Source organism: Choloepus didactylus, chromosome 22 (assembly GCF_015220235.1).
Source record: "Choloepus didactylus isolate mChoDid1 chromosome 22, mChoDid1.pri, whole genome shotgun sequence".
In the NCBI taxonomy this organism is placed as follows: Eukaryota; Metazoa; Chordata; class Mammalia; order Pilosa; family Megalonychidae; genus Choloepus; species Choloepus didactylus.
The window spans coordinates 8,723,012-8,746,056 of record NC_051328.1 but is presented as its reverse complement, the minus strand read 5'-3'; the positions used below and the strand labels follow the sequence as shown (position 1 = coordinate 8,746,056).

At 33.4% G+C, this 23,045-nt stretch overlaps 1 protein-coding gene across 7 annotated transcripts in view; it reads right to left on the bottom strand.

The window, feature by feature from the left end:
• The window catches only part of CHD9 (chromodomain helicase DNA binding protein 9), a 284,977-nt gene that overhangs the window by 37,836 nt on the left and 224,096 nt on the right, over nt 1-23,045 (bottom strand). For all 7 annotated transcript variants that reach the window (XM_037816043.1, XM_037816042.1, XM_037816041.1 and 4 more), the window contains 5 exons: nt 19,009-19,119; nt 14,237-14,433; nt 13,604-13,803; nt 8,314-8,473; nt 7,798-7,887 (listed from right to left, as the gene is read on the bottom strand). In XM_037816043.1, coding sequence (XP_037671971.1) covers nt 7,798-7,887; nt 8,314-8,473; nt 13,604-13,803; nt 14,237-14,433; nt 19,009-19,119 — 758 coding nt within the window. The remainder of the gene's footprint in view (nt 1-7,797; nt 7,888-8,313; nt 8,474-13,603; nt 13,804-14,236; nt 14,434-19,008; nt 19,120-23,045) is intronic.

Below are 23,045 nucleotides of genomic sequence, written 5' to 3'. Positions count from 1 at the left end.
CCACAGTGTCAGCACCATTTTACATTCCCACCAATAATACACAAGGGTTCCAAGTTCTCCAAATTCTTGCCAACACCTGCCATTTCCAGTTTTTTAAATAATAGTCGTCTATACGGGTGTGAAGGAGTAGCTCGTTGTGATTTTGATTTACATTTCTCTAATGGCTAATAATGTTGAGTATCTTTTCATGTGTTTACTGGTCCTTTAAATATCTTCTTTGGAGAAATTTGTATTCAAGTTTTTAGCCTTTTTTAAATTGGGTTGGTTATCTTTTTGTCGTTTTTAAACTCTTATCTGGTATATGGTTTGAAACTATTTTCTCTCATTCTGTAGGTTGCCTTTTAACTTTCTTGATTTTTTTTTTCAATGCATCACAGTTCTTAATTTTGATGAAATCAAATTTATCTATTGTTTCTTTTGTTACTTGTGTTTTGGTGTCGTATCTAAAATCCTTTGTTTTAGATTTTCCACTAAGTTATCCTCTTAATAGCTCTGCCACTAAGTTATCCTCTTAATAGTTTTATAGATTTACTTCTTACATGTAGGGCTTTGATCCATTTGGAGTTGATATATGGTGGGAGGTATATGGTGTGTATATAGTGTGAGGTAGGAGTGTGACATCATATGGTTTGTATATGTTGTGAAGTAGGGGTGTAACATCATTTTTCTGCATGTGGATAACCAGTTTTACCAATATCATTTGTTGAATAGATTATTCTTTCCCCATTGCATGTACTTAGCAACCTTGTTGAAAACAATTGGCCATACATGTGTGGGCCTATTTCTGAACTTTCAGTTCTTGACCACTGATTTATTTGTCTATCTTTAGGATAGTATCCCATAGCCCATAGCTCTGTAGTACAATTTGAAATCAGGAAGTGTGAGTACTCCAACCCCGTACTTCCTTCTCAAGATTGTTTTGGCTATTTGGGGCCCTTACAGTTCTGTACAAATTTGAAGATCTGTTTTTTTCTATTTCTGCAAAGAAAGCTTGCTGGAATTTTCATAAGGATTGCACTGAATTTGTACATTGCTTTGGGTAATATTGCCATATCAACAATATTAACTCTTCCAATCCATGAAAATGGGATGTTTTGCTGTTTGTTTATTTGTAAAAGGAACTGCTTTCTTAATTTCCTCTTTGGATTGTTCATTGCTAGTGTAGTAACAAGTACAGAGATTGAACAACAATCAAAAACCTTCCACCAAGGCAATGCCCAGGACCAGATGGCTTCCCTGGTGAATTCTACCCAACACCTAAAGAAGTAACTCCAATCCTTGTTAAACTCTTCCAAAGAATTCAAGAGGAGGAAACACTTCCAAATTCATTCTATGAGGCCAGTGATAGTCTGATACCAAAACCTGGTAAAGATATTACAAGAAATGAAACTCACAGGCCAGGTTCCCTTATAAGTACAGACGCAAAAATCCTCAATAAAATACTAGCAAACTGAATCCAAGAGCATATTAAAAAGATTATACACCATGACAAATTCAAATTTATCCCAGTAATGGAAGGGTGGTTCAACATATGAAAATCAAGGTAATATACTACATAAATAGAATAAAGGGAAAAAACACAAATTATAATCTCAATAGAAAGGGCATTCAACAAAATTCAGAACCCTTTCTTGATAAAAACATTCAGAGAACTCCAACATAACTCCACTCCTAATACCTAGGTCCACCAACTTTTTGCCACATTTGATCTATCTATCTATCTATCTATCTATCTATCTATCTATCTATCTATCTATCTATCTATGATAGATACAGCATAATCCTTTTAAGGTATAGTTTTATTTGGTTTGCTGGTATTTTGTTGAGGATTTTTGCATCTATATTAATAGGAGATATTGGCATCTTTTCTTTTCTTATATCCCCAGCTGGCTTTGGTATTAGGGTGACGCTGACTTCAGACAATCGATCAGGAAATCTTCCCTCCTCTTCATATTTCTGGAAGAGCTTGAGAAGGACTGATGTTAATTCTTCTTTGAATGTTTGGGCAAACTGACCAGCGAAGTTATCTGGTTTTGGAGTTTTCTTTGTTAGGAGGCTTCTGATTGCCAAGTTAATCTCTTTTCTTCTTACTGGTCTTTTGAGATATTCGATTTCTTCTTGAAATGGCTTAGGTAATTTGTGTGTTTCTAAGAATTTATCCATTTCATCTAGGCTGCAATTTGCTAGAATACCTTCTTATAATCCTTTTTATGTCTGTAAGGTCAGTAGTTAATTTCCCCCCTTTCAGTTCTGATTTTTCTTGTGTCCTTTCTCTCTGTCAGTCTAGTGAAGGAAACATTATTTTTTATATTACACTTAGATTATTCTTATAGTCAACAGTTAAGGAAGGGGGTGCTGGTCAGGATAAATTACTTCAAGTACTCTAGTTGAGAATTTTTCTACCTGACATTCTTGACTTACCAAATTTTAAAGTATCTGAGATAATAAAACACAAATAATACAAATTATACTGAGTACAACTTCATCTCCTTATCTTGGTGTCACAGTTTTACAGAGCTAAAGATTTGTAGAAATGGGACTGTCCCACTCATAATCAAGTTGTATGGTAAAAGTTTATTTGTAAATTGGTTGTGTTTGGGCTCAAAATACATTTTCATATAGAAATAGACTGATAAATGGTCAGTATAGTCCTGGGCTAGTCCACAGAACCCGTATTTAATTTCTAACATGGTTGCAATAAAAGACATTGGCAATAAAAAAGACTTTTAAGTTTTATAAGTAAATAACATAAAAAATTGATAAAAATCAATTTTTATTTTTCATAAATGTTTTACCAGAAGAAAAAGCTTTTAACCAAAGGAATATGAAGAAGTAGATGGACAGACCTTTGATAGATTCTTAAAAGGATTTCTCAGCAAATTAAATGAAGACTTTATTATGCCCACTTTTTAAGAACACAGAAGGGTCACAATAGAAATATTATCTACCGTAATGCAGAAAATTACAGAAAGAGTTAAGAGTGATTTTCATGTGATAAGGCAAAAGTTGAAAAAGAGATGAGGAGGAATAGAGTTAAAGAAGATATTTATCTACAAGTTCCCAAGTAGCACTAAATACAGCATAAACACTGAAAGATAAAGGAAAAAACACTGCGGATAGGATACCAGAGGGGAAAAAAATGGGTCAGAGCATTACCATTGCCAACCATCAGGTGGCACTCTTTGCTCAACATATTGTAATTATCATCTGAGGCGGAAGGTTTCCCTGTTTATAAAAAGGAAAAGGCAAAGAGTATAAAGCTCATAGTTCAAATGTAAGTGCCATTTCTATGTTACGTGTTTGTGAACTACTAGGGAAAGGGATATAATTAAGTGGATGTTCTCCTGTTGTTGATTTTCATCTCAGTTTATGTGCCACCTTCTGCATAAAGCTTCCATTAACTTTCCCAGGCTAGATTATTCATTCAAAATATATTTCAACAGCACTCACTATGTGTCCACAATGACAATAATGAGTAAGACAGACGTGTCCTTGCCCTCGGAAGGAGGCACATGAGGAACCATGTGATGAATGCTGAGAGAGAGTGCTCTGGGTAAGTGCCTAACTCAGACTTCAGAGGTCAGGAAAGGTAAGTAAATGTTAGCTGGGCAAAGGTACAGTGAGAATGGAAGCAAGGGGTAGAGAATGTTCTGGCAAGAATGCAAAGGCTTAGAGGCAAGAGTAATCGTGATGTATTTAGGAAACGTGGATTTGACGTTCAGAAGAGATATGTGGGCTGGAGACAGAGATTTGGAAGACATTATCATACGGATAAAAAAAAAAATGAAGCCTCAAAAAAGATGAGAACGCTCAAAATAAGTTGAGTAACAAGAACAGAGAACCTATGGGAAGACTCTTTGGAACATCAGCATTTATGAGACAGGTAAGACAGGGAGAAGAAGAGTCTGAAAAGTAGCAAGCAAAAAGCTAAAAGAAAATCATTAAGAGTATAGTACCACAGGAGCATGTTAAAAAGAAGGAAGTGGATAGTAAAGATAAAGTAACATAAACAGAGAGGTATAGTCATTAGAATTAGCAGCAAATATGCTGGTGAAGATCTTCTTGAAGTAGTGTTGTGGGGGTGGGAAGGTAGAAGCTGAATTTTGACTGTGAAGTCAAGGAGAATAATAATGTGGTTGTTGAGGGGATATTGGGTCCAAAAGTTGTAAAAGTGTGTGTGTGTGTGTGTGTGTGTGTGTGTGTGTGTGTGTGTTAAGTGAAGGAGATGTAAACATGTTAAAATTCAAATGAGAAATCAAAGAGAAAAAGACAGATTAACAAAAGAGGAAAATGAAGGGATAACTCACAGAGAGCAGTCCCCAGGAAATCACATGTGGATTGGATTCAGCCAGGCAAAGGAAAAGAGGAGTCAATTACTCCACAAATATTTACTGAGTGTCTACTATGTCCCAGAGTCTGTGGACTGGAAAAATAATGTCCAAGAAGATGTATACTTACCCTCAAAGAGTTTAAATTCTGTGGGAGGAGAAGACAAAAAATACAAAAATAAACAATGTAATTTTGAATGGTAATTGGCATTATGAATTAGATAAAATAAGGTGAAGTAGTAATAAATGACCAGGGCTGCTTTTGGTAGGGTGGGCAAGGAAGGCCTATCTGAGGAGGTAATACTTGAATTGAGACTTGAATGATTAGAAAAGGTGGTTCTGTGGAAGATCTGGGGAGAGGGTATTTGTACCAGAATGAGCTTGAAATATTGGAGGGGGAGAAAGGCCTGTATGGCAAGAGCATTGTTGGTGAGGAAGAGATGGAAGAACAGATCACAGAGTTACGTAGGACCTTGTAGGACATGCCATGGAGTTTGGATTTTATTCTAAGAGAAATGAGAAGGTATGTGGAGTGTTTTAAGGAGAACAGCATGGCCTCTGTGGAGCAGCATGCTGTGTGAAGGATGGACTGTAAAGGACCAAAGTGGAGACAAAGAAACACAGTTAGAGGCCACTGCAGAAGTCAAAACATGACACACTAGTGGCTTGGAATAGGGATTTAGCAGAGTGAGATAGTGAATAGTGGTCAGATTTGGCATATAATTTGTCTAGCTAACAGGTCTTCCAGTAAGGTATGAGGAAAAGAGAGGAATCAAGAATAATGCCAGAGCAACTCAGTGGTACATGTACTGAGATGGAAAAGGCACTGTGGGAAGGGTGAGGAAAAGGGATAGACAGAGCAGATATGGGAGAGACTGAAGAAGTCTGAGATGTCATTCAGGTATTCAAATGTTGGGAGGCAGCTGACTTAGAGCTTAGAGCTCAGGGGAGAGATCTGGGATGAATATGCAAATTGGAACCTCAACTCTTTATGAATCGTATTTAGTATAATGAGATCATGTGGGCTCACTTAAGAAGAGAGTAGAGACAGAGAAGAGAGCTCAGAGGACAGAGCTCTTAGTCAATCCAACATTTAGGGATCTGTTAGAGAATTGAGAGAGAGCAAGGAGAAGGAAAAGGAATGACTAGTGAGGATAAAGGAGAACTAGATTGGTGCAGCAGCATGGATGTCCATATAAGGCAGCATTTCAAGAAGGAGGGACAGACAGAATAAGTATAGAGAACTGATCACATTGTACATCATTAGTGGCCTTGTTAAAAAAGCATTTCAGTGGGATAGTGGGAATGAAATGCTAATTGGGATAGGTTGAAGAGAAAATGAAAGATAAAGAAGTAGAGACAGTAAACAGAAAATTCTTTTAAGGAGTTTCTTGTGAACGAGGAGCAGAGAAATAGAGCAGTAGGGTGTATGTTAAGGGAGTTTCCTTTTTTTCTCTTTTTTTTTAAAGTATATATATGTCAGGGGAATGATCTAAGGAACAAAGGAGAATACAGGACTCAAGTCCTAAAAAGTAAGAAGAGAGGAGATCCAAGGCACAAGGGTTGCCTTAGGAGGAGGAACATTTCTACTCTGTCCTGAGGGATGGAATAGGTGGACACACATGTGAGTAGAACTGAAGGTAGTTTTTGTCTTACTGTATCTTATTTTTTCCATGAAATATGCAGGAAGGTCATTGAGAGTTGTGGTGGTAGAATAGGAAGGTGGTTTGAGGAGAGAGATAAGAAACGGTCTTCTTAAAGAGTAGGAAAGTGAATTTACTACCACAGTGGTTAAAAAATCTTTTAGTGTTTAATCACATTTGAAATTTATCATCATAAATTTGAAGTGAGTCCTTTTTACATGGGCTGGCTTTACTTTTTCCAGCAAAGTTCAGCTGCTTAGGTATAGGCAAGAAGCAAATGGATGTTTGGGTTTAACATGAGTTGGGGTGCCAGGTCTGTAGAACACAGGGCAATTCAGACAAAAGGAGTTAAGGATTTTACTGAGTAAATGGTGGACTATAGAATCTAGGGGGATAATCATGAAAGAGGAGGCTTGAAAGTGGTGATGGACAGTGAGTAGTTAATTGGTAAGGCTGGTGGAGATGTCTTTTTGAGATTAGAGAAATTTAGTGAAAGTACCAGGTTAAGTGGGTTGGAAGGAAAGGGGTGATGTTTGAAATTGAGATTTAAGAGATTGTAAGCGCTGTTTCTTGACGGTAAGATCAAGTTTATGATCATGTAAATATGTGACAGAGAAGTCGGTCACCATAAAATCTCCACTGTAATAAGAGGAAAGAAAAAAAGGACACACAAAGAAAAGTTAAGTTTTAACTTGGTAATAGGAAGTTGAGAGAATTTCTGTTTAATGGCTTGTTCATATTTTCCCTATAAAGGAGGAAGAGTATCATTGCTGAGAATAGAGGATAGGGTAGTGGGTTAAGGTATGAAGAGTAGGTTTGAAACAGTTGCTATAGAAAATGGGGAGAACAAATGGGAAAGAGTTCTTGAAGCATTAAGGACCAAGATGAAACCAGAAATAAAAAATTCCTAGTGGCACCTCCCTAGTATCCCAAAGCATTCATCACATTGCAGTAGAGCTGTTTGTCTACCTCCTCATCTCAGACCATCAACTTCCTAAGGATAAGGACTGTGTTTTTTTGTCTTTGTATCCACAGCGCCAGGTACTTAGTGAATGCTTAAAATGTTTTGCAGGAATGACTAAATAAATCAGTGAATAAATTTGTGCTGCTATATTGGCACCAAAGTTAGATATCGTTACTAATATTATTATTATTTATAGTTTTAATGATGGGACCGAAGACTAGAGTATTAGAAGAAAGGCAATTTGGCAAGAGTTAATTTCCTACCGTTGGTAGATTTTGCTTCTTCTGAATTTTACCAAATGTTTTTGTTTCCTTGGCTGCTCAAGCAAATACCATATAATGGTCTGGCTTAAATAATGGAAATATAATGGCTTGCAGGTTTGAGGTTAGGAAAGAAGTCCAATAAAAGGCATTATCAAGGCGATGCTTTATCCCTGAAGCCTGTGGAGTTCTGGGATTGGCGGCTGACAATGCTTGGTCCTTGGCTTGTCACATGGCAAGGCATATCACGGCCTCTTCTGGCCTCTCCCTTCTCTTCCAGTTTCTACTGATTTTAGTTTTGGCTACTCCCCTCTCTGTCTGAATTTCATTCTGCTTACACAGGACTCCAGGAATAGGATTCAGACCCATCCTGATTGAGGTGGCCCATATCTTAACTGAAGTAACCTTATCAAAAGGTCCTACTTAAAATGGGTTCACACTCACAGGAGAGGATTAAATTTAAGAACATGTTTTACAGGGGTACAGGCAGCCCCAAACCACCACACCAAATAAGCAGACACCTAATATGCAATATTCTGGGCATATAATTTTTGCCTCGTCATGTTACTGAAAAATAAATATAACCATGTTATTTAATTTACCTTGCATCAACTCCATCAAATACTTTCTGACATTCATTTCCAATGACTTCTTGCTTTAGATAATACAGCATTCTCACACGAAGCAAAACCCTAAAAATGAGGAAAAAGTAAATCAAAAGATACAAAGATATTAATCGTTGAAATAATTCACTCATGGTGCTAAAATTAGGGAGAAATTGTATACAGGATTTTTATAATGAAATAAGAATTACTTTTGATTAAATGAATCTCATCACTACCACATGTATAAAATAATTATCTCTAAAATCTTCACAATCATTTTTTAATATCCAAGTAGAGTATAATGAGATCACTTAAAGATTAGTTTTACTTATCTCTCTGTTGATGAAAACAGTGACATAAAAGGTACCATGACTTATTGAAGGACACCTCATAAGATTAGAGCTGGTCCTAGACCATGCTGTATATGTAGTCACAATGAATACGCTTTAAAATCATTAATAAATTCAGAAAAGTTAAATTTAAAGAATTGTGTAAAAGTACCCCACTACCTACTTATTACAGTGGTGTTTTATGTGCTTTTTGTAGCCTTCATCTTGAAGTAGCTGTTCAGGATTATACTTCCGAAGCCATTCTGCTTTTTGTATATCAAATGTACTTGTTTGAGTCTTTACTTTCTTCCCTTTTCGACCCCTAGGTACAGGAGCTGACAGGCCTGTTAAAATGAAGACACAGGAAAATAGGGGTAATTAATAGAAAGCTCTGCAGTTTGAAATTTTTCAATGTTAAGAAATTTCTGGAGGTTTTCTGAGGTCTATCTAGATAGGCTATACAGAGATCTTTAAAATATTAATAATACTGACCTAATCACAAGTTACATTTTCTAAAAAAATTAAAGCAACATGATGGTTCACACATATATTAAAACAACTCTCCACAAACACCCAACAATTCTGTACCTCAAAATATAGCAAGCATTCTGATTTCCTTTTTGTTTCAAAACAAATTTAATTTTTAGATCAAAATGTAAAGCCAAAATATCAAACCTGTACTTTTGTTTTACTTTTGTTTCCTTAGTTCCTAAAAGATAATTTTGGCCTTCTTGCTTTTCAAAACTAATTTTACTAATAAGATGGATTAGGTTTAGTGAAATTCATTTTATTTTGTTGGTTTCCTTGATATTTTTGTTGTGAAATACTTCAAAAATATAAAATAGTATGCTTACTCATTTTATCATAAAGGAAGTAATAAATAATTAAAGTCCCTGGGTATCTGAGCCAGTCTGAATGTATTATGTCCCCCAAAAAGCCATTATCTTTGATGTAATCTTGTGTGGTCAGAGTATCAGTGTTGATTAGATTGTAATTCTTTGAGTGCTTCCCTGGAGATGCGCCCCACCCAACTGTGGGTGATGACTCTGACTGGATAATTTCCATGGAGGTGTTACCCCACTCATTCAGGGTGGGTCTAAATTAAATCACTGGAGCCATATAAATGAGCTGACAACAGAAGGAACTCAGTGCAGCTGAGAGGGACATTTTGAAGAGGAGCTACAGCCAAGAAGGACACTTTGAAGAATGCACAGAAACTGAGAGTAGCTGCAGATGAGAGACACTTTGAAGACAGCCGTTGAAAGCAACTCTTGCTCTGGAGAAGCTAAGAGAGGACAAACACCCCAAGAACAACTAAGAGTGACATTTTTGAGTAGCCTAGAGAGGAACGTCCTGGGAGAAAGCCATTTTGAAACAGAACTTTGGAGCAGACGCCAGCCAGATGCCTTCCCAGCTAACAGAGGTTTTCCGGATGCCATTGGCCATCCTCCAGTGAAGGTAACCTGATTGTTGATGCATTACCTTGGAAACTTTATGGCCTTAAGACTGTAACTGTGTAACCAAATAAACCCCCTTTTATAAAAGCCAATCCATTTCTGGTGTTTTGCATTCCGGCAACATTAGCAAACTAGAACAGTATCCCTTCTCCTGTTCAATTCCTCTCCTTCCTTCCCTGAGACAACCACTATCCTGCATTTGTTTTTTATTCCACACATGTTTATACTCTTATCTAAATATGTTGAAGAAATATTCAGTATTTAAGTTATATAAATAGTATATTATACATGTAATTCTGCAACTTATTATTCTCAACATTTTCTTGAGGTTTACCCATGCTGATTCATGAGGCTCTAATTCATCAGTTTTAATAGCTATATATATTTTCTTGTATGAATGTAACACCTCACCTTTATCCATCTTCTATGATGCTTAAGTTGTTTCACTTCTAATTCTTCACAATTACTAACAATGCAGTTCTTACTATGTCCAGTTTTTATCTCACATTATCTTTCCCTTGCCATATTCTACCAGCTAAGAGCTCCATTACAACGCAAATTGAAGCACTATGTGGATTTTTCTATTTCTCTTTATAATTCTGGTAGTTTTTACTTCTATATTTTGAGATAATTTTGTTAGGTGCATACAATATTTGTTATATCTTTAAGTTTTACAGATTGTATTATTATATAGTATCCCTTTATACCTTAAATTCTATTTTGTTCTATGCTAATATTGCTACAAAAGTTTTATATTTCTCAGTGTTTATAAAGTATAGCCTTTTTAAAATACTTCCAAGCTTCTTGGTTTGTATTATAATATCTCTTTGAAGTATCAAAATGCTGATTTTTTTTCTGACAATCTATCTTTTAATAGGTGAAATTGTACCTAATCGGTTTATATATATTTATTTCAACCATTTTATTGTTTTCTATCATATTTCCCCTTCTTTTTGAATTTTGCTAGAATGATTAATTTTTTTTGTATTCTAGATCTCCCCATCCTTGTTTGGAAACTAAAGGGCACACACTTTAAAATACACATATATAATATGAATTTTCCCTAATAAAATCTACAGATATTCTGTATTTCTAATTTTCTCACTAACAAGATTTCTAACAATGAAGATTCATCATTCAGTCCTTTTAGTTTTTCATTTCTGCTACATGTTAACTCATATTAGTGTTTTTGAATGTTTTTTACAGCACCTTATTCTTCTTTCAAAGTACCAGTGTCAGTTATCTACTTTTAAAGATATTAATGATAGCGTAAAAAATGTTTTCTCCTTTTGTAGTCTTTGATCTCCCAAGTTCATTTTAATGGTTTGTTTTAGTCTCTGTCTTTCATGTTAAGAGACTTTCCTCAGATATCGTATAATCTTTGGTTACATATGCTCCTCCTGTATGACAGACCAACAGGTCTGAATGGGTGTTTACTGACATGGGCTCACCGGAGGGTAACCTGGCTGTACTTTTCCCTGCCATTATCTTTAGGCCTTGGGCTTGTATGATTCAACAAAGAAAAAAACTCCTTAGTTTTCTTCCTTGAGTGTCTCATCAACAAATGTGTATTCATTTAATTTCCATTTAGCAGCTCTACCACTCAACAACAAATTCAATCTAGGAATCCTCTACGTTACGTTGTCCTGAGAAAAAAATTTTCAGCCCGTCTTCATCCTGGATACATGGAGTTGAGGAGGTTGTCTAGAGCTCAGACCCCATTTTAAACAGCTTTTAATCAATCTTTATTTTAACATCTGTCCTTTAACTTCAACTTCCAAAGGTGCCCATGGTCATAAACTCCTGAGTCTTTTGGGTAATCTCCGAAGCAAATAATTTGGCTTGTTGCCTTCCCCCATGGCTCATGTAGCATTTCAGCTCCCACTGGTTGGTTAAGTCAGTTACCGCTAACCCATTTGTTTCCAACTTCAAATTTTGTTGCTCTCTCCTCTTGTATTCTCCACATCCTGACGGCTTTTGCCTACTTATTTTTAAATTATGGAATGTAAACATATACAAAAGTAGATGGTATAATATGATGGATCCCTATGCTTCCCATCATTCAACTTCAACAATTATTAACAACTTGTGGCAAAATTTGTTTCAAGTATCTCACTCACTCTTCACCTCCTATATTATTTTGAAGCAAATTCTAGATATCTATCATTGCATCTATTAATATTTACTATTTTTAGCAACATCTAAAAATCCCCCTTTTAAAAAAAAACACAACTAGATACCATTATCAGCCCTAAAAAATGCAATTCTTTAATATTTGGTATTCAAATTTCTGATTACCTAATAAAGGTAATAAAAGTTTCCCTTGGGTTCTTTGTTTCAATCAGGATCCAAATATGCACCATACACTGCAATTGGTTGATGCCTCTTAAATCTCTTTCAGGTTATAGAATGGTTTTTCTCAACTTTTCTCAACGTTTGATATTTTTGAACTGGATAATTCTTTATCGTGGAGGGCTGTCATGTGTACTGTAGGATATTTAGTGTACCCTTGGACTCTACCCACTAGATGCCAATAGCACATTCAAAGTTGTGATAACCAAAAATATCTCTAGATATTGATGTCCTTCCCCTCAGTGGGGTGGGAGGCCAAAATCACCTCAGGTTGCGAACTACTGGTTTATAGATACTCCCCCATCTCCTCATCTCCCAGAACTTATTTGCAGGAAAAAAACCAGGTTGCTTGTCCTGTAAAGTTTATCATGCTTATTGCCTTAAATTTTGTTTCTCTTTACTGATCTATAAGTGGGGTTTAAAGAAAGAGTAAAATTATATTTGAGGGAATCTTCCTTCTTTACCCAGAAGTCTGGAAAGATTTTAACCAGCTCTTCACATTGATGGCTCCATTTCATTGTCTCCTCTTAAAACAGGCCTCTACTGACCATTCCTGTCAAAATTGGTTCTTTCTGTTTTTCTCCATCTCAGCACTTACTTACTTCACAGCATGTATCATAAACAGTAATAATTTCAGTAATTTGTCTACTTCCTTATTATATCTGTCTACCTGGCCAGAAAGCAAGGTTCAAAAACTCAGGAATCTTATGTATCTTGTGTCTTCTTCTCTTCTCATTACTTTGCACAAGAAGTACATAGCAGGCATTCAACAAACACTGGTTGATTAAATGGAATAAAATAGGAATATAAATTTAAGATCATGGTAATCTTTTTAATTTTTATACAAAATTCAATTATTTACGCTATGAAAGAATTATTTTATGCAGAAAAGAATGTTGTTAGCAAGGCTAAGGAAAAAAACGTATTTTCAAATAATTCTGATGTGACTGTAAACTGGTATAGTCACCTTAGACAACAAAATTCAAAACGTATTGTTGGAAAATTTTAAATGTATATCAATGTTTCTCAAACTTTAATGTGCTTACTAAGCTTACCAATCACTGGGGATCTTGCTAAAATGCAGATTCTGATTCAATAAGCCTGAAGTTTAAGATTCTGCATTTCTAAGAAGCAATCAAGAGACGCTGCTGCTGTAGCTTCACAGACCACACTTTACGTAGTAAGGAAATATAATATATATGGTATAACTCAGTAATCCCATTTCTTGATACCAACTTTAGTAAAACATTATTCATGTGCCCTCAAGGAGGAAATGTAAAAAGACCTCCACAGTAACTTGTTTTTAATAGCCTAAAACTGGAAACAACCTAAATGCTGATCTTAAAGGAGATGCTAAATACATTACGGCATATCCAGGCTGTGGAATGCTTAGCAGGAATTAAAAAAAACAAGATAACTGATGGAAACCCCATTAGGCATACTGCTCGGTCAACAACTTACAAACCAATATATATTTGATAACAACTATATAAAACCCATCAAACTGATAACTAGTATTTTTTTGAAATTGGAACTTGAATTGGGATGGCAGGTTAAGGTACTCTACTATTAACCTGTCATGCTTCAATTTTTCGTCTTAGGAGAATATGTAAGTATCACTTAAATAACTAAACATAAATTTAAAAAGAAGATGAATGTTCTTACCTAGATGATTTTGTAGCTCCCGTGTTTGCCCATCTTCAGTTGGAGTGATGAGATCCCATATGAAACCTTTAATTTTCTCATCTCCGCGGTAGTGAACAAGACAGTATGCTAAAAGGGCTCGGCAAATTATTTCTACGTCATGCTCATTTAGCTGTCTTTTAAAACGACCATGAGATAGAATTTCTCTCCATCTGCCCCACCTGGTTTAAAAAGGTATATGTATATTAATTTATTGAGTCAAATACTAGAGAAAACCATAATATGGATAAAAACCCTGACAAACTGCAAAAAAACATTTATTATTCTTTACCTACCAACACTTTTTTTTCCCATAAGTAAAATGCAGAGCCATGGTACAATAATTTGTAACATATTTTATTCAATAATGAATAAGAACAGTCTTCGCTTTGTATTATTGAATATGCAAATCTGAGAACAATTAGGAGTTTGACTTTAGTGATACATTTACAATTAAAGTATATGCCATCATTCTGATATTAAAAATGTGCTAAACAGAAATTTAGGGCACTTCTAAAAGATTTTAACAAAATAAAAGATATATTAAAAAACACTATATGTTTTCTATAACTTTACATACCAAACGAATTATGATAAACATTAAAAATATTTTACCCATAAACTAGCAGATTTTTTTCTACTCGAAAGCATTCAGTTCTTCCATAGCCATTTGAACGGTCACAGGGTCTTCGGAGTTTGGGCTTTTCATCTCCTTCACTATCAACTTCAGATAATTCAGCCAATTCATCTTTTGTGGCACTAAAGGGTCTTGTTTGCTTCCTAATTCTTGGAGTATCAATAACCAAGCTGTTCTGTAAGATTTAACAGCTTTTATTTGAAGGTCCTTTTATGGTTTGGCTTATAAAAATGTTTTACATTTTCACTTTATAGATTACAAAAATAATCAAATAATTACAGAAAGCCAGAAAAAAAGAAATTACTAACAATTTTACCAACCCACCAAATCAACTTAAAAATTTTCAATTCCTTTAAAATCCTTAGTATCTTAGATAAATAATTTTATGAGATTACAGTTATAGTATAAAAACAACTTGGTATTTTGCTTTATTATTAATATAAAAATGATTGTGTTGCTGCAAAAATCATATATTTTTAGAATGGAATTTACGCACCATAATTTCATTTTAACTAATTTATTGATAATCTAATTAAGATTCTTTCCACTTTTGGAAATAAATAATGCTAAAACAAGTCTTTGTGATCTAAGTTTATGCTGAATGTAACTTCAAAAGAAGGGAAATATCCAGGAATAGAAATACTGGTCAAAGGGTATGAATATTTTATAGCTTTAAAAACATATTGTTTCAGGGATTTCCAAAAGGGTTATACTAAAGTACCATGAGCAATGTAATAAGTGTATCAACCTTCCTATGTTCAATTCAGTTCAATTCATTAGATACAATTTACGCTGACAAACTTTTTACCTTTATTGAGTAACTACTATAATTTACACAATGTATTATGGGCTGTGGATATAATAACAAAATAAGATAGATCCTGTTTGTGAGTAAACACAGTCTAGAGGGTCAAACTGATGTGTAAACAAATAAATGTTATTTGGGATCAAGTATTTTAGAATACAACGGTGGTATCAAGAAATGTGTGGTCATATTAAGTTGAAGAAGTCAGAAATCTTCATAAAGAAGTGACAGTAGAAAGAAATCTTGAATATGAAGTAGTTTGCAGGCAGCCACGGAGTAGGAGATATTTACAAGCATAGAAAAGAGCATGGGGCCTGAAATAGCATCAGATGTTCAAAAAATGTTCAAGTCATAGAGCAGGAGAGGATAAATGGTATGTACGAGAAGGAGCAGAAACCAGACCAGAAGGACCTAGTGTACCACAGGTACAGAGTACATATGTTGTTTGAATTTTGGTTACCATTTTTACCCAATGAAGTAATATAAACAAAATGGGATTTAAATTTTTTTGCTATTTAATAGATGCACAATGCTATTTTCACTCAAATTGTTTAATATCTAGCAATGTTGAACATTTCCCCCAGAGTACTGTTTTTTAAAATGAACTACAGATTTTATCTGGATTTCACAAGTCTTCCCACTAATGTCCCTTTCTCTGCTGCAGAATTGAATACAAGATCCCACACAGCAGTAATTGCATTTAGATGCCATGTTTCCTCTGCCTCTTCCAATCTGTGACTGTTCTTCAGTCTCTCATGACCTAGACATTTTGAAGAACAATAGTCAGTTACTGTGTAGACCGTCTCTCAATTTGGGGTCAGAAATTTCCTCATGGTTAGACTGAAGCTATTTATGCATTTTGAGGGAAAATATTGCAAAGAACTTGCCTTTCTAATAGAAAGGAGTACATGATGTTGACTTGTTTTATTACTGGTAATTTTAACCTTGTCTGCCAAGTTTATTAACTGTAAAGTTAACCAGTTTTCTTTTTGTAATTAATAAATATTTGGAAGATATACTTAGAGAATATGCAAATATCTTGTTTCTCCTTAACCATTCACCCACTAATTTTTAAATTAATTGATGGATCTTGATGTCACAATTGCTACTATGGTGAATTAATGGTGATTTTCTATTTCCTTCATTCCTTCTACTCTCACTTAAGAGTTGGAGGGAAGAGTTGTCACTTTTCTCTCTTCCCAATTTTGTTAAAAAAACTTAATTGTATTTTTTGTGGATAATGTTTCAAATGTCTTTTGCCCATAATCCTTTGAGATTTTGATATATTCATCTTTATATATTATCTTTCATATACACATCTGTTACAAATAGTCTCAGCAATCTGACTACACTCTTATTTTTCCGTTACATAAGTTGCAAGTTTTATGGTTTAATATACCAATAATTTTCTTTGAGACTTCTTTTATCACATTTGAATTTAGAATGTTTTGGAATTTAGAATGTTTTCCCACCAATTATTTGATAAAAAAAGGAATCCATTTCCTCTATTTTTTCAAGCTTTGATAAATTTAAAAGCTTAAATTTTATTTTTTATCACAAATTGGAGTTTACTTGGTAGAGTGTATATTATTGTAAAATGTGATCCAATGTTCCCTCAATGATAACCCAATATTCTAATCACCTCTTTTTAAATAATCCTTCCTTTTTTGATACTATTTCTATGTTAAAAACCTTATAATTTGATCTTTTTCTGTTCTTATTCTATTGTTTGTTCTTTATATCTTTCAGTATCATACCATTTAAATTACTGTTGCTTTATAATATTTTATTTTAACATAAATTAATGCTAGTCTGTCTTCACTATACTTCATTTTCAGAAAATTCTTTAAAGTTTTTTACAAAGTATAAGTTTAAAAAATGTAACTATTATACAAATTTTAAATGACTACATGGTTATATATGTTTACTAATAAAATCCTTAACTCTAAAATAATCTACAAAGCACTATTGATAATTTCATTTTAAGTAATTTACTGATAATTTAATTAAGATTCTTTCCACTTTTGGAAATAAATAATGCTAAAACAAGTCTTTGTTTATGATCTCTGAGCTGACATTTTATCACTCTTACCTTCTCCCTACATTCTGCCACAATGTTCCTCTTTCTGTTTCCAGAATATATTTAGCTTCTTACTTGAAAACTTGCACTCTTTGCCTAGAAAAGTTTTTCTCCATGTCTTTTTACATCACTGGCTCCTTCTTATTAATCAAATCTCAGCATAAATATCACTGCAGAGCGAACTCCCTTGACTACATTACAAAACAGTATGTCCAATCCTCCAAGCAGTCTCTACCATTGTCCTCTGTTTATTTTTCTCTACTATTGAAATTATCTTATATATTTGTTTACTGTTTATTATCTGTCTTACCCAGACAGATGAAAAACTATATGAAAGCAGAGATCTGTCTGTCTTGTTCATTACTTAACTCTAATGCAAGAATGGAGCTCGGCTCTTAATGCGCTTTTGTTGGAACTACACATCTAAATGTGTATGAGTGTATACATATTACCAATATACACTTTTGAAAACTCATTAATAAAAATAATATTTTAACTATCAATCTGCATCTTTCCCTTTTTAAAAATTTAACCATATGTCTTGGAGCTCTTTCTGTGCAGTGTATAAGGTACTACATGATTCTTTCTAATAATTGCATTGCACAGTATAGATGTGCCAGTCATCTACTGCAGGAAATTTAATTGGTTTCTAAATTTTTGCTCTAACAAACAATACCACAATGAACATCATTGTATAAGTACATTTAATACTTTTTACTATCCACTCTTTCAGGGGAATTTTAGAATTGTTTTTTCTAGTTATATGAAAAAATTAACATTTTTATTTGGGTTACATTATGAGTTAAAATTTCTATGTTTATAAAATAACTTTATGAAAATGTTTAAAATCTTTTTTTTTCCTTACTAACAAACCTCCAAATTAAGTTTGATAACTTATTTTATTGAAAACATATATATCCGTCTTTAAGTAAATTCCTAAGGATCCTATATCTTTTTTTCTACTGTGAAATAGATCTCCTCTTGCATTAGTTTTTAGTATCAATATTTAGGAAGCCTAAATGGTATATTTATCGTCTATCCAGTTAATTCACTAAACTCATTTATTAATTTTATTAGTGTTTTGCAGCTCCTTTTGCCTTTTTAGGCATATAAAAATGCCACTTGCAAATAAGGGTATTTTTATAAATACTTTCCCATATTTGTTTCACAGAATTACATATATTTCCAAAATATATTATATGATAATGTTTAAGGATGGCAGTGGTTTCATACATTATTGTAAACCTTTACAATTTAAAAAGCTACCTGTCAAAAGAACATCCTGTGCATCAATGCTTAATATAAAACTCCTTTAATTGTTTAGCAGTTATTTTGATAGTAAGGCATACAAACATTGATTTCCTATACAATTATTCGACAGACATGTTAGTAAGTGAACAGTTATGCTATTATTATCAGTTTCATGAATTCAATTTCAATTTTTTCCATCTTTCTTCTTTAGCACTAAGGGAAGTCAGAAAAGAAGCCGCTTTAAAAAAACAGTTTCTTGCTGCCTTTCTTCCCCTTTAGTATTTGTCTGCATCATCATTAATGAGATTTGGCACCAAACAGTGACACCAAAAAAATAAGTTATAGTGCAGAATACAAGTAAATCATGATCTTGAAGATTTTTTAAAAATTAAAAACACTTTACAATTTTAAGGGTATAAGTTAGATCAACAAATTAAACTTACCCTGTATCACAACCCATGACAGATATTAAAAGTATTAAACTGAAGCAGTACTTTGCTCAGTCAGAAATTTATCTCAGTAACTGCATAATTGAACATCACAAAATATTACAGTAATATTACCAAAGTATACTCCCCCAAAAGTAATATTTCTAGAAGGAAACAAATACTTACTCTGCCACTCATGGCATCTATGTCTATTTCTGCCTTTTTAGCCCATTTTTGCCAGAAGTTGGGATCATCTAAGGAAATATCTGTCCGATTCCCAGAAGCCACAAAACTCGCCTGAAATACAGAAGGGAGTTTTTCAAAATGTTTTGAGTTTTTGAGGAAAAACCTATCAAAATATACCTAAAACATTATCTTTTCATATTTATTGTGGATAGAATTTGAATTCAGTATATACACATACATTACAAAGGGTGTTTCAAAAGCAATGGTTTGAAATAGAGCATCTTGCTTAAGGCAAAAAAGTTTTAACACTAATACAGGCAGGAGTTAAAGCAGCAGAGTAAAATTATTACTTTTGGTTAACTATGAAACTTTTGGTAAACAAGGAACAACTGTTTCGTTTTGTTTTTTAAATTGGGGTGGGGGTGGGGGCAGGAAGCTACACAGGACAGAGATATACTTTCTAAAGACATTAGATGAATATTAAAATATTATGCTAAAACAAGAATTTCAAAACCTGCCGGCAGTACAGTTTCATTTTCTGATAAATTCATTGTTAACTTCCATCACGTTTTTAGATAGCTACATCTCCTAAAATGCACCACAGGATAAAATAAATGAAGAAAAATGAATAAATAAAAAAAACAAAACTATTTTTCCTTACCATGAAAATATGACATAAAAATTTAAGAAAACAGAGGAGCAAATCAAGAGACAGGAAGTATTTTATTTTCTTAAATATTGTGAGAATTACAAATCTTTTAGTTAGAAGAAGCTTTAGATATTACAGTTCACAATGTAATCTGTAGACTGATAACCATTATTTGCAACTTAAGTCTTTGAAAACATATGCTATGCCAAGTCAAAGAAAAGATGAAGTGTTTTAAAAAACAAAAGAAGCAGTGGAGAGACATAATGCTGAGAAAGAAAAGGGCCTGGAAAATGCATGCCATCTCTTAATAATTATGAATGGGAAGAATACAAAATGTTTTCAAAGGAGAATAAAATTGGTAATTGACTTAAGTTAATGTCTAATTATCTGGGATATAATTGAAAGACAAAAAATTCATTAAAAACTTTCATGATGAATTTAAAAATGCAGAAAAACATACCACTAAAAAGATAACTGTTAAAAGAATACAGATAATTTATGTATATGGAAATTACTGCTAATTTTATTTTTAAATTTTATTTTAAAAAGTCTTTACCTTCAGAGACACATATGGAAACACTTATAGAGGAAAGGATAAATAGATGATACAATCTTTGTAATTTGCTTCAAAATAATATGAAAGATGGGTGGGGTCATAATGAGTTAAAAGTTTAGCATGAGTTTATAGTGTTGAAGGTGGGTGATGAGTACACAAGGTTTCATTACACTATTCTATCTATATTTATAGTTTGAAACTATTAAACATTTAAAAAATGATTAAGAATAAATTTAAAATCCTAAATGTTTCTGGATGAATTTTAAGATTCTGTTCACGATATTGCTTACCAAATAAGAAGCATATTCATTCCCTCTAGCATTCTTCTGAGGTTGGGTATTAGATGTGCATTTACAACAATCATTTAAATATAATAAATGGTTTAAAATGTGCATTCTGCTGGCATATTTATGAAATAGAAGAAGTGACAGAAAGAAATCCCTTAATGACATTTTAAAAGCTCCTTTGCTGTGTGTTTGTTCTGAACTATATCTTCAGTATTATCAAATAACTTAGAAATAGTAATTTTTAATTACTTTTAAATGATGAATGCAAAAGGCTGAATAATGACTCCCAAAGACATCCAGGTCCTAATTCCTGGAACACTGCGAATGTTATATTATAAAATATATTATAAAATAAGGATCTTCAAATGAGGAGACTATCCAGGTGGGCCCTAAATAATCACAGGTGTCCTTATAAAAGGGAACAGAGGGAGATTTGACTAAAGAGGAGAAAGAGGCAGTGTGACAACAGGAGAGATTGGAGTAATGTGCCATGAGCCAATGAATGCATACAGCCTTAGAAGATGGACAAGACAAGAAATGTATTTTTCCTTAGAGCTTCCAGAAGGAACAGCCCTGAGGACACCATGAATTTAGTCCTATAGGACTCACTTCAGACTTCTGAGCTCCAGAACTATAAAAGAATAAATTTATGTTGTTTCAAGCCACTAAATTTGTGGTAACTTGTTACAGCGGCAAAAGGAAACTAATACGATGAGACACCTCGTAGGATAAACTACATATTACAAAAATTCTTTTTGAACTTGAAGGGGCGAAGGTTAATTAGTTTGATAAAATGAAAACTACACAGCTATCATCATCTGCATAAAACTAAATATACAATGACAATTCATTACACGGGTATGAATAATTATGAGGGACAGATATCTAACTATGCAGAGGTAAATCCTTAACTCTGACTTGAATTCACTTTAATTCAGAAATGAATTTCTTATAAACTGAATATATATGCTATTCATACTTCCAAATCTTTCTCAATTTAAACTCATCAATTTTCAGGAACAGTGAAGGTTTATTGAATAAAGTTTAGAATTTTATTTTATATTACAGATTCGCTGATAAATGCCTCTCTAGATTTAACTATCTAACCAATAACTATTTGCTTTATGTGAATTGCAGAACATTTAACACGAAAAGCCATTAAATATGAAAAGTCATTGAAAGAAAATTAGATTTTTAAAAGCATGTTATTCTTTAGTTGCTTACCTAAAAACCAAACCAAACCAAACCAAAACTAAGATGCAGTGGATAATCATTTTTATTCAGCTACCAGATAACCATTGATAATTGAAGTAATTTGCCTAGAAGGAACTAAACTTCACAATTGAATAGCTTTTGTTACTCTTATTACAAGAGAAAGGGTCCATTTATTTTTCAACTAAAAATTTCTAAATAATTTAAGATGCTACTGTTAACCAACATATAAACCATTTTCAAGATAACCTACACAATTTTCTAGGACTTTTCCAATGGATTAAAACCTATAGTAATGAAATACCTGTTGTGGAAGATGTCACGAAAGTACAGGGTTACCAACGCTTCCAAATGTTAAATCCTAATATCCTAGCTCCTCACCAAATCATTTTTCTTAAAATGCATGAAATCCCTTTGTTATTTGCAAGAGAAGATTTTTTAATGGTAAGATCCATCTTCCTGCAATCAGAAGTAGCAGAAAGATAGTAGGGGCTATGTGATTTCACAGAAGGGCCCTTAGAAATAAGCCATCCATCTGAAGAACCATTTAGCACTTTTTATTTTTGCTAGTTAAACAGTTTAAAGCCTTTTGTTCAATAACAAATTTTTAAAAATCTGACTAAAAACTTTTCTATTTCTAGGACCCACTTGACTGTCCTTATGAAAAATCTCTCAAATCAAGGTTTAGGTGATGTAACCGATCTTTTAAATGAAATTACCAATAATGAGGCTTATTGGAGGGACAGATATTAGGTCTACATATTTTTGAAAAGCACCTTGCTCCATAGATGTAGCTCCTTATCAAACACTATTTGATAATGCAAAGAAACACAGATTGGATTTATCTTATTTACTAACTGTATCACTGAAAATAATTGTATATACCTGAAGTCACTGGAAATTCCAGGAAAGCGTGTTAAAAGCCACCAACTTCACACCTTTGGTGCCATATGCCACTATGCCAAATGCTCACTAAATAACTATGGGAATGAAGAAACATAAGATAACTACAGGCAAATTCTCTGGACTCCCTTGCTAGCCATTAGGGTTCCTCTTCAGTCAATTCTCCTTCCAAATTTAATAGTTACTCACAAGTCCGAGGGTTTAAAATAGAGATTTAATTGTCTAAGTATTTCATATTCTTAAAGCATAGATGATTATGATTAGAGTACATCAAAGTCATCTAAATAGAGTAATATTTACATGGCAATTTATTGTGAAATAGAAAAGGCCAAGCATGATTATTATGATCTTCCCTTTAAGAAAAGAAAGACTCAAAGTGGTAAAGTAAATTGGTATAGGTCATTCAGCCCAAGTCAGAATTCAAATCCAG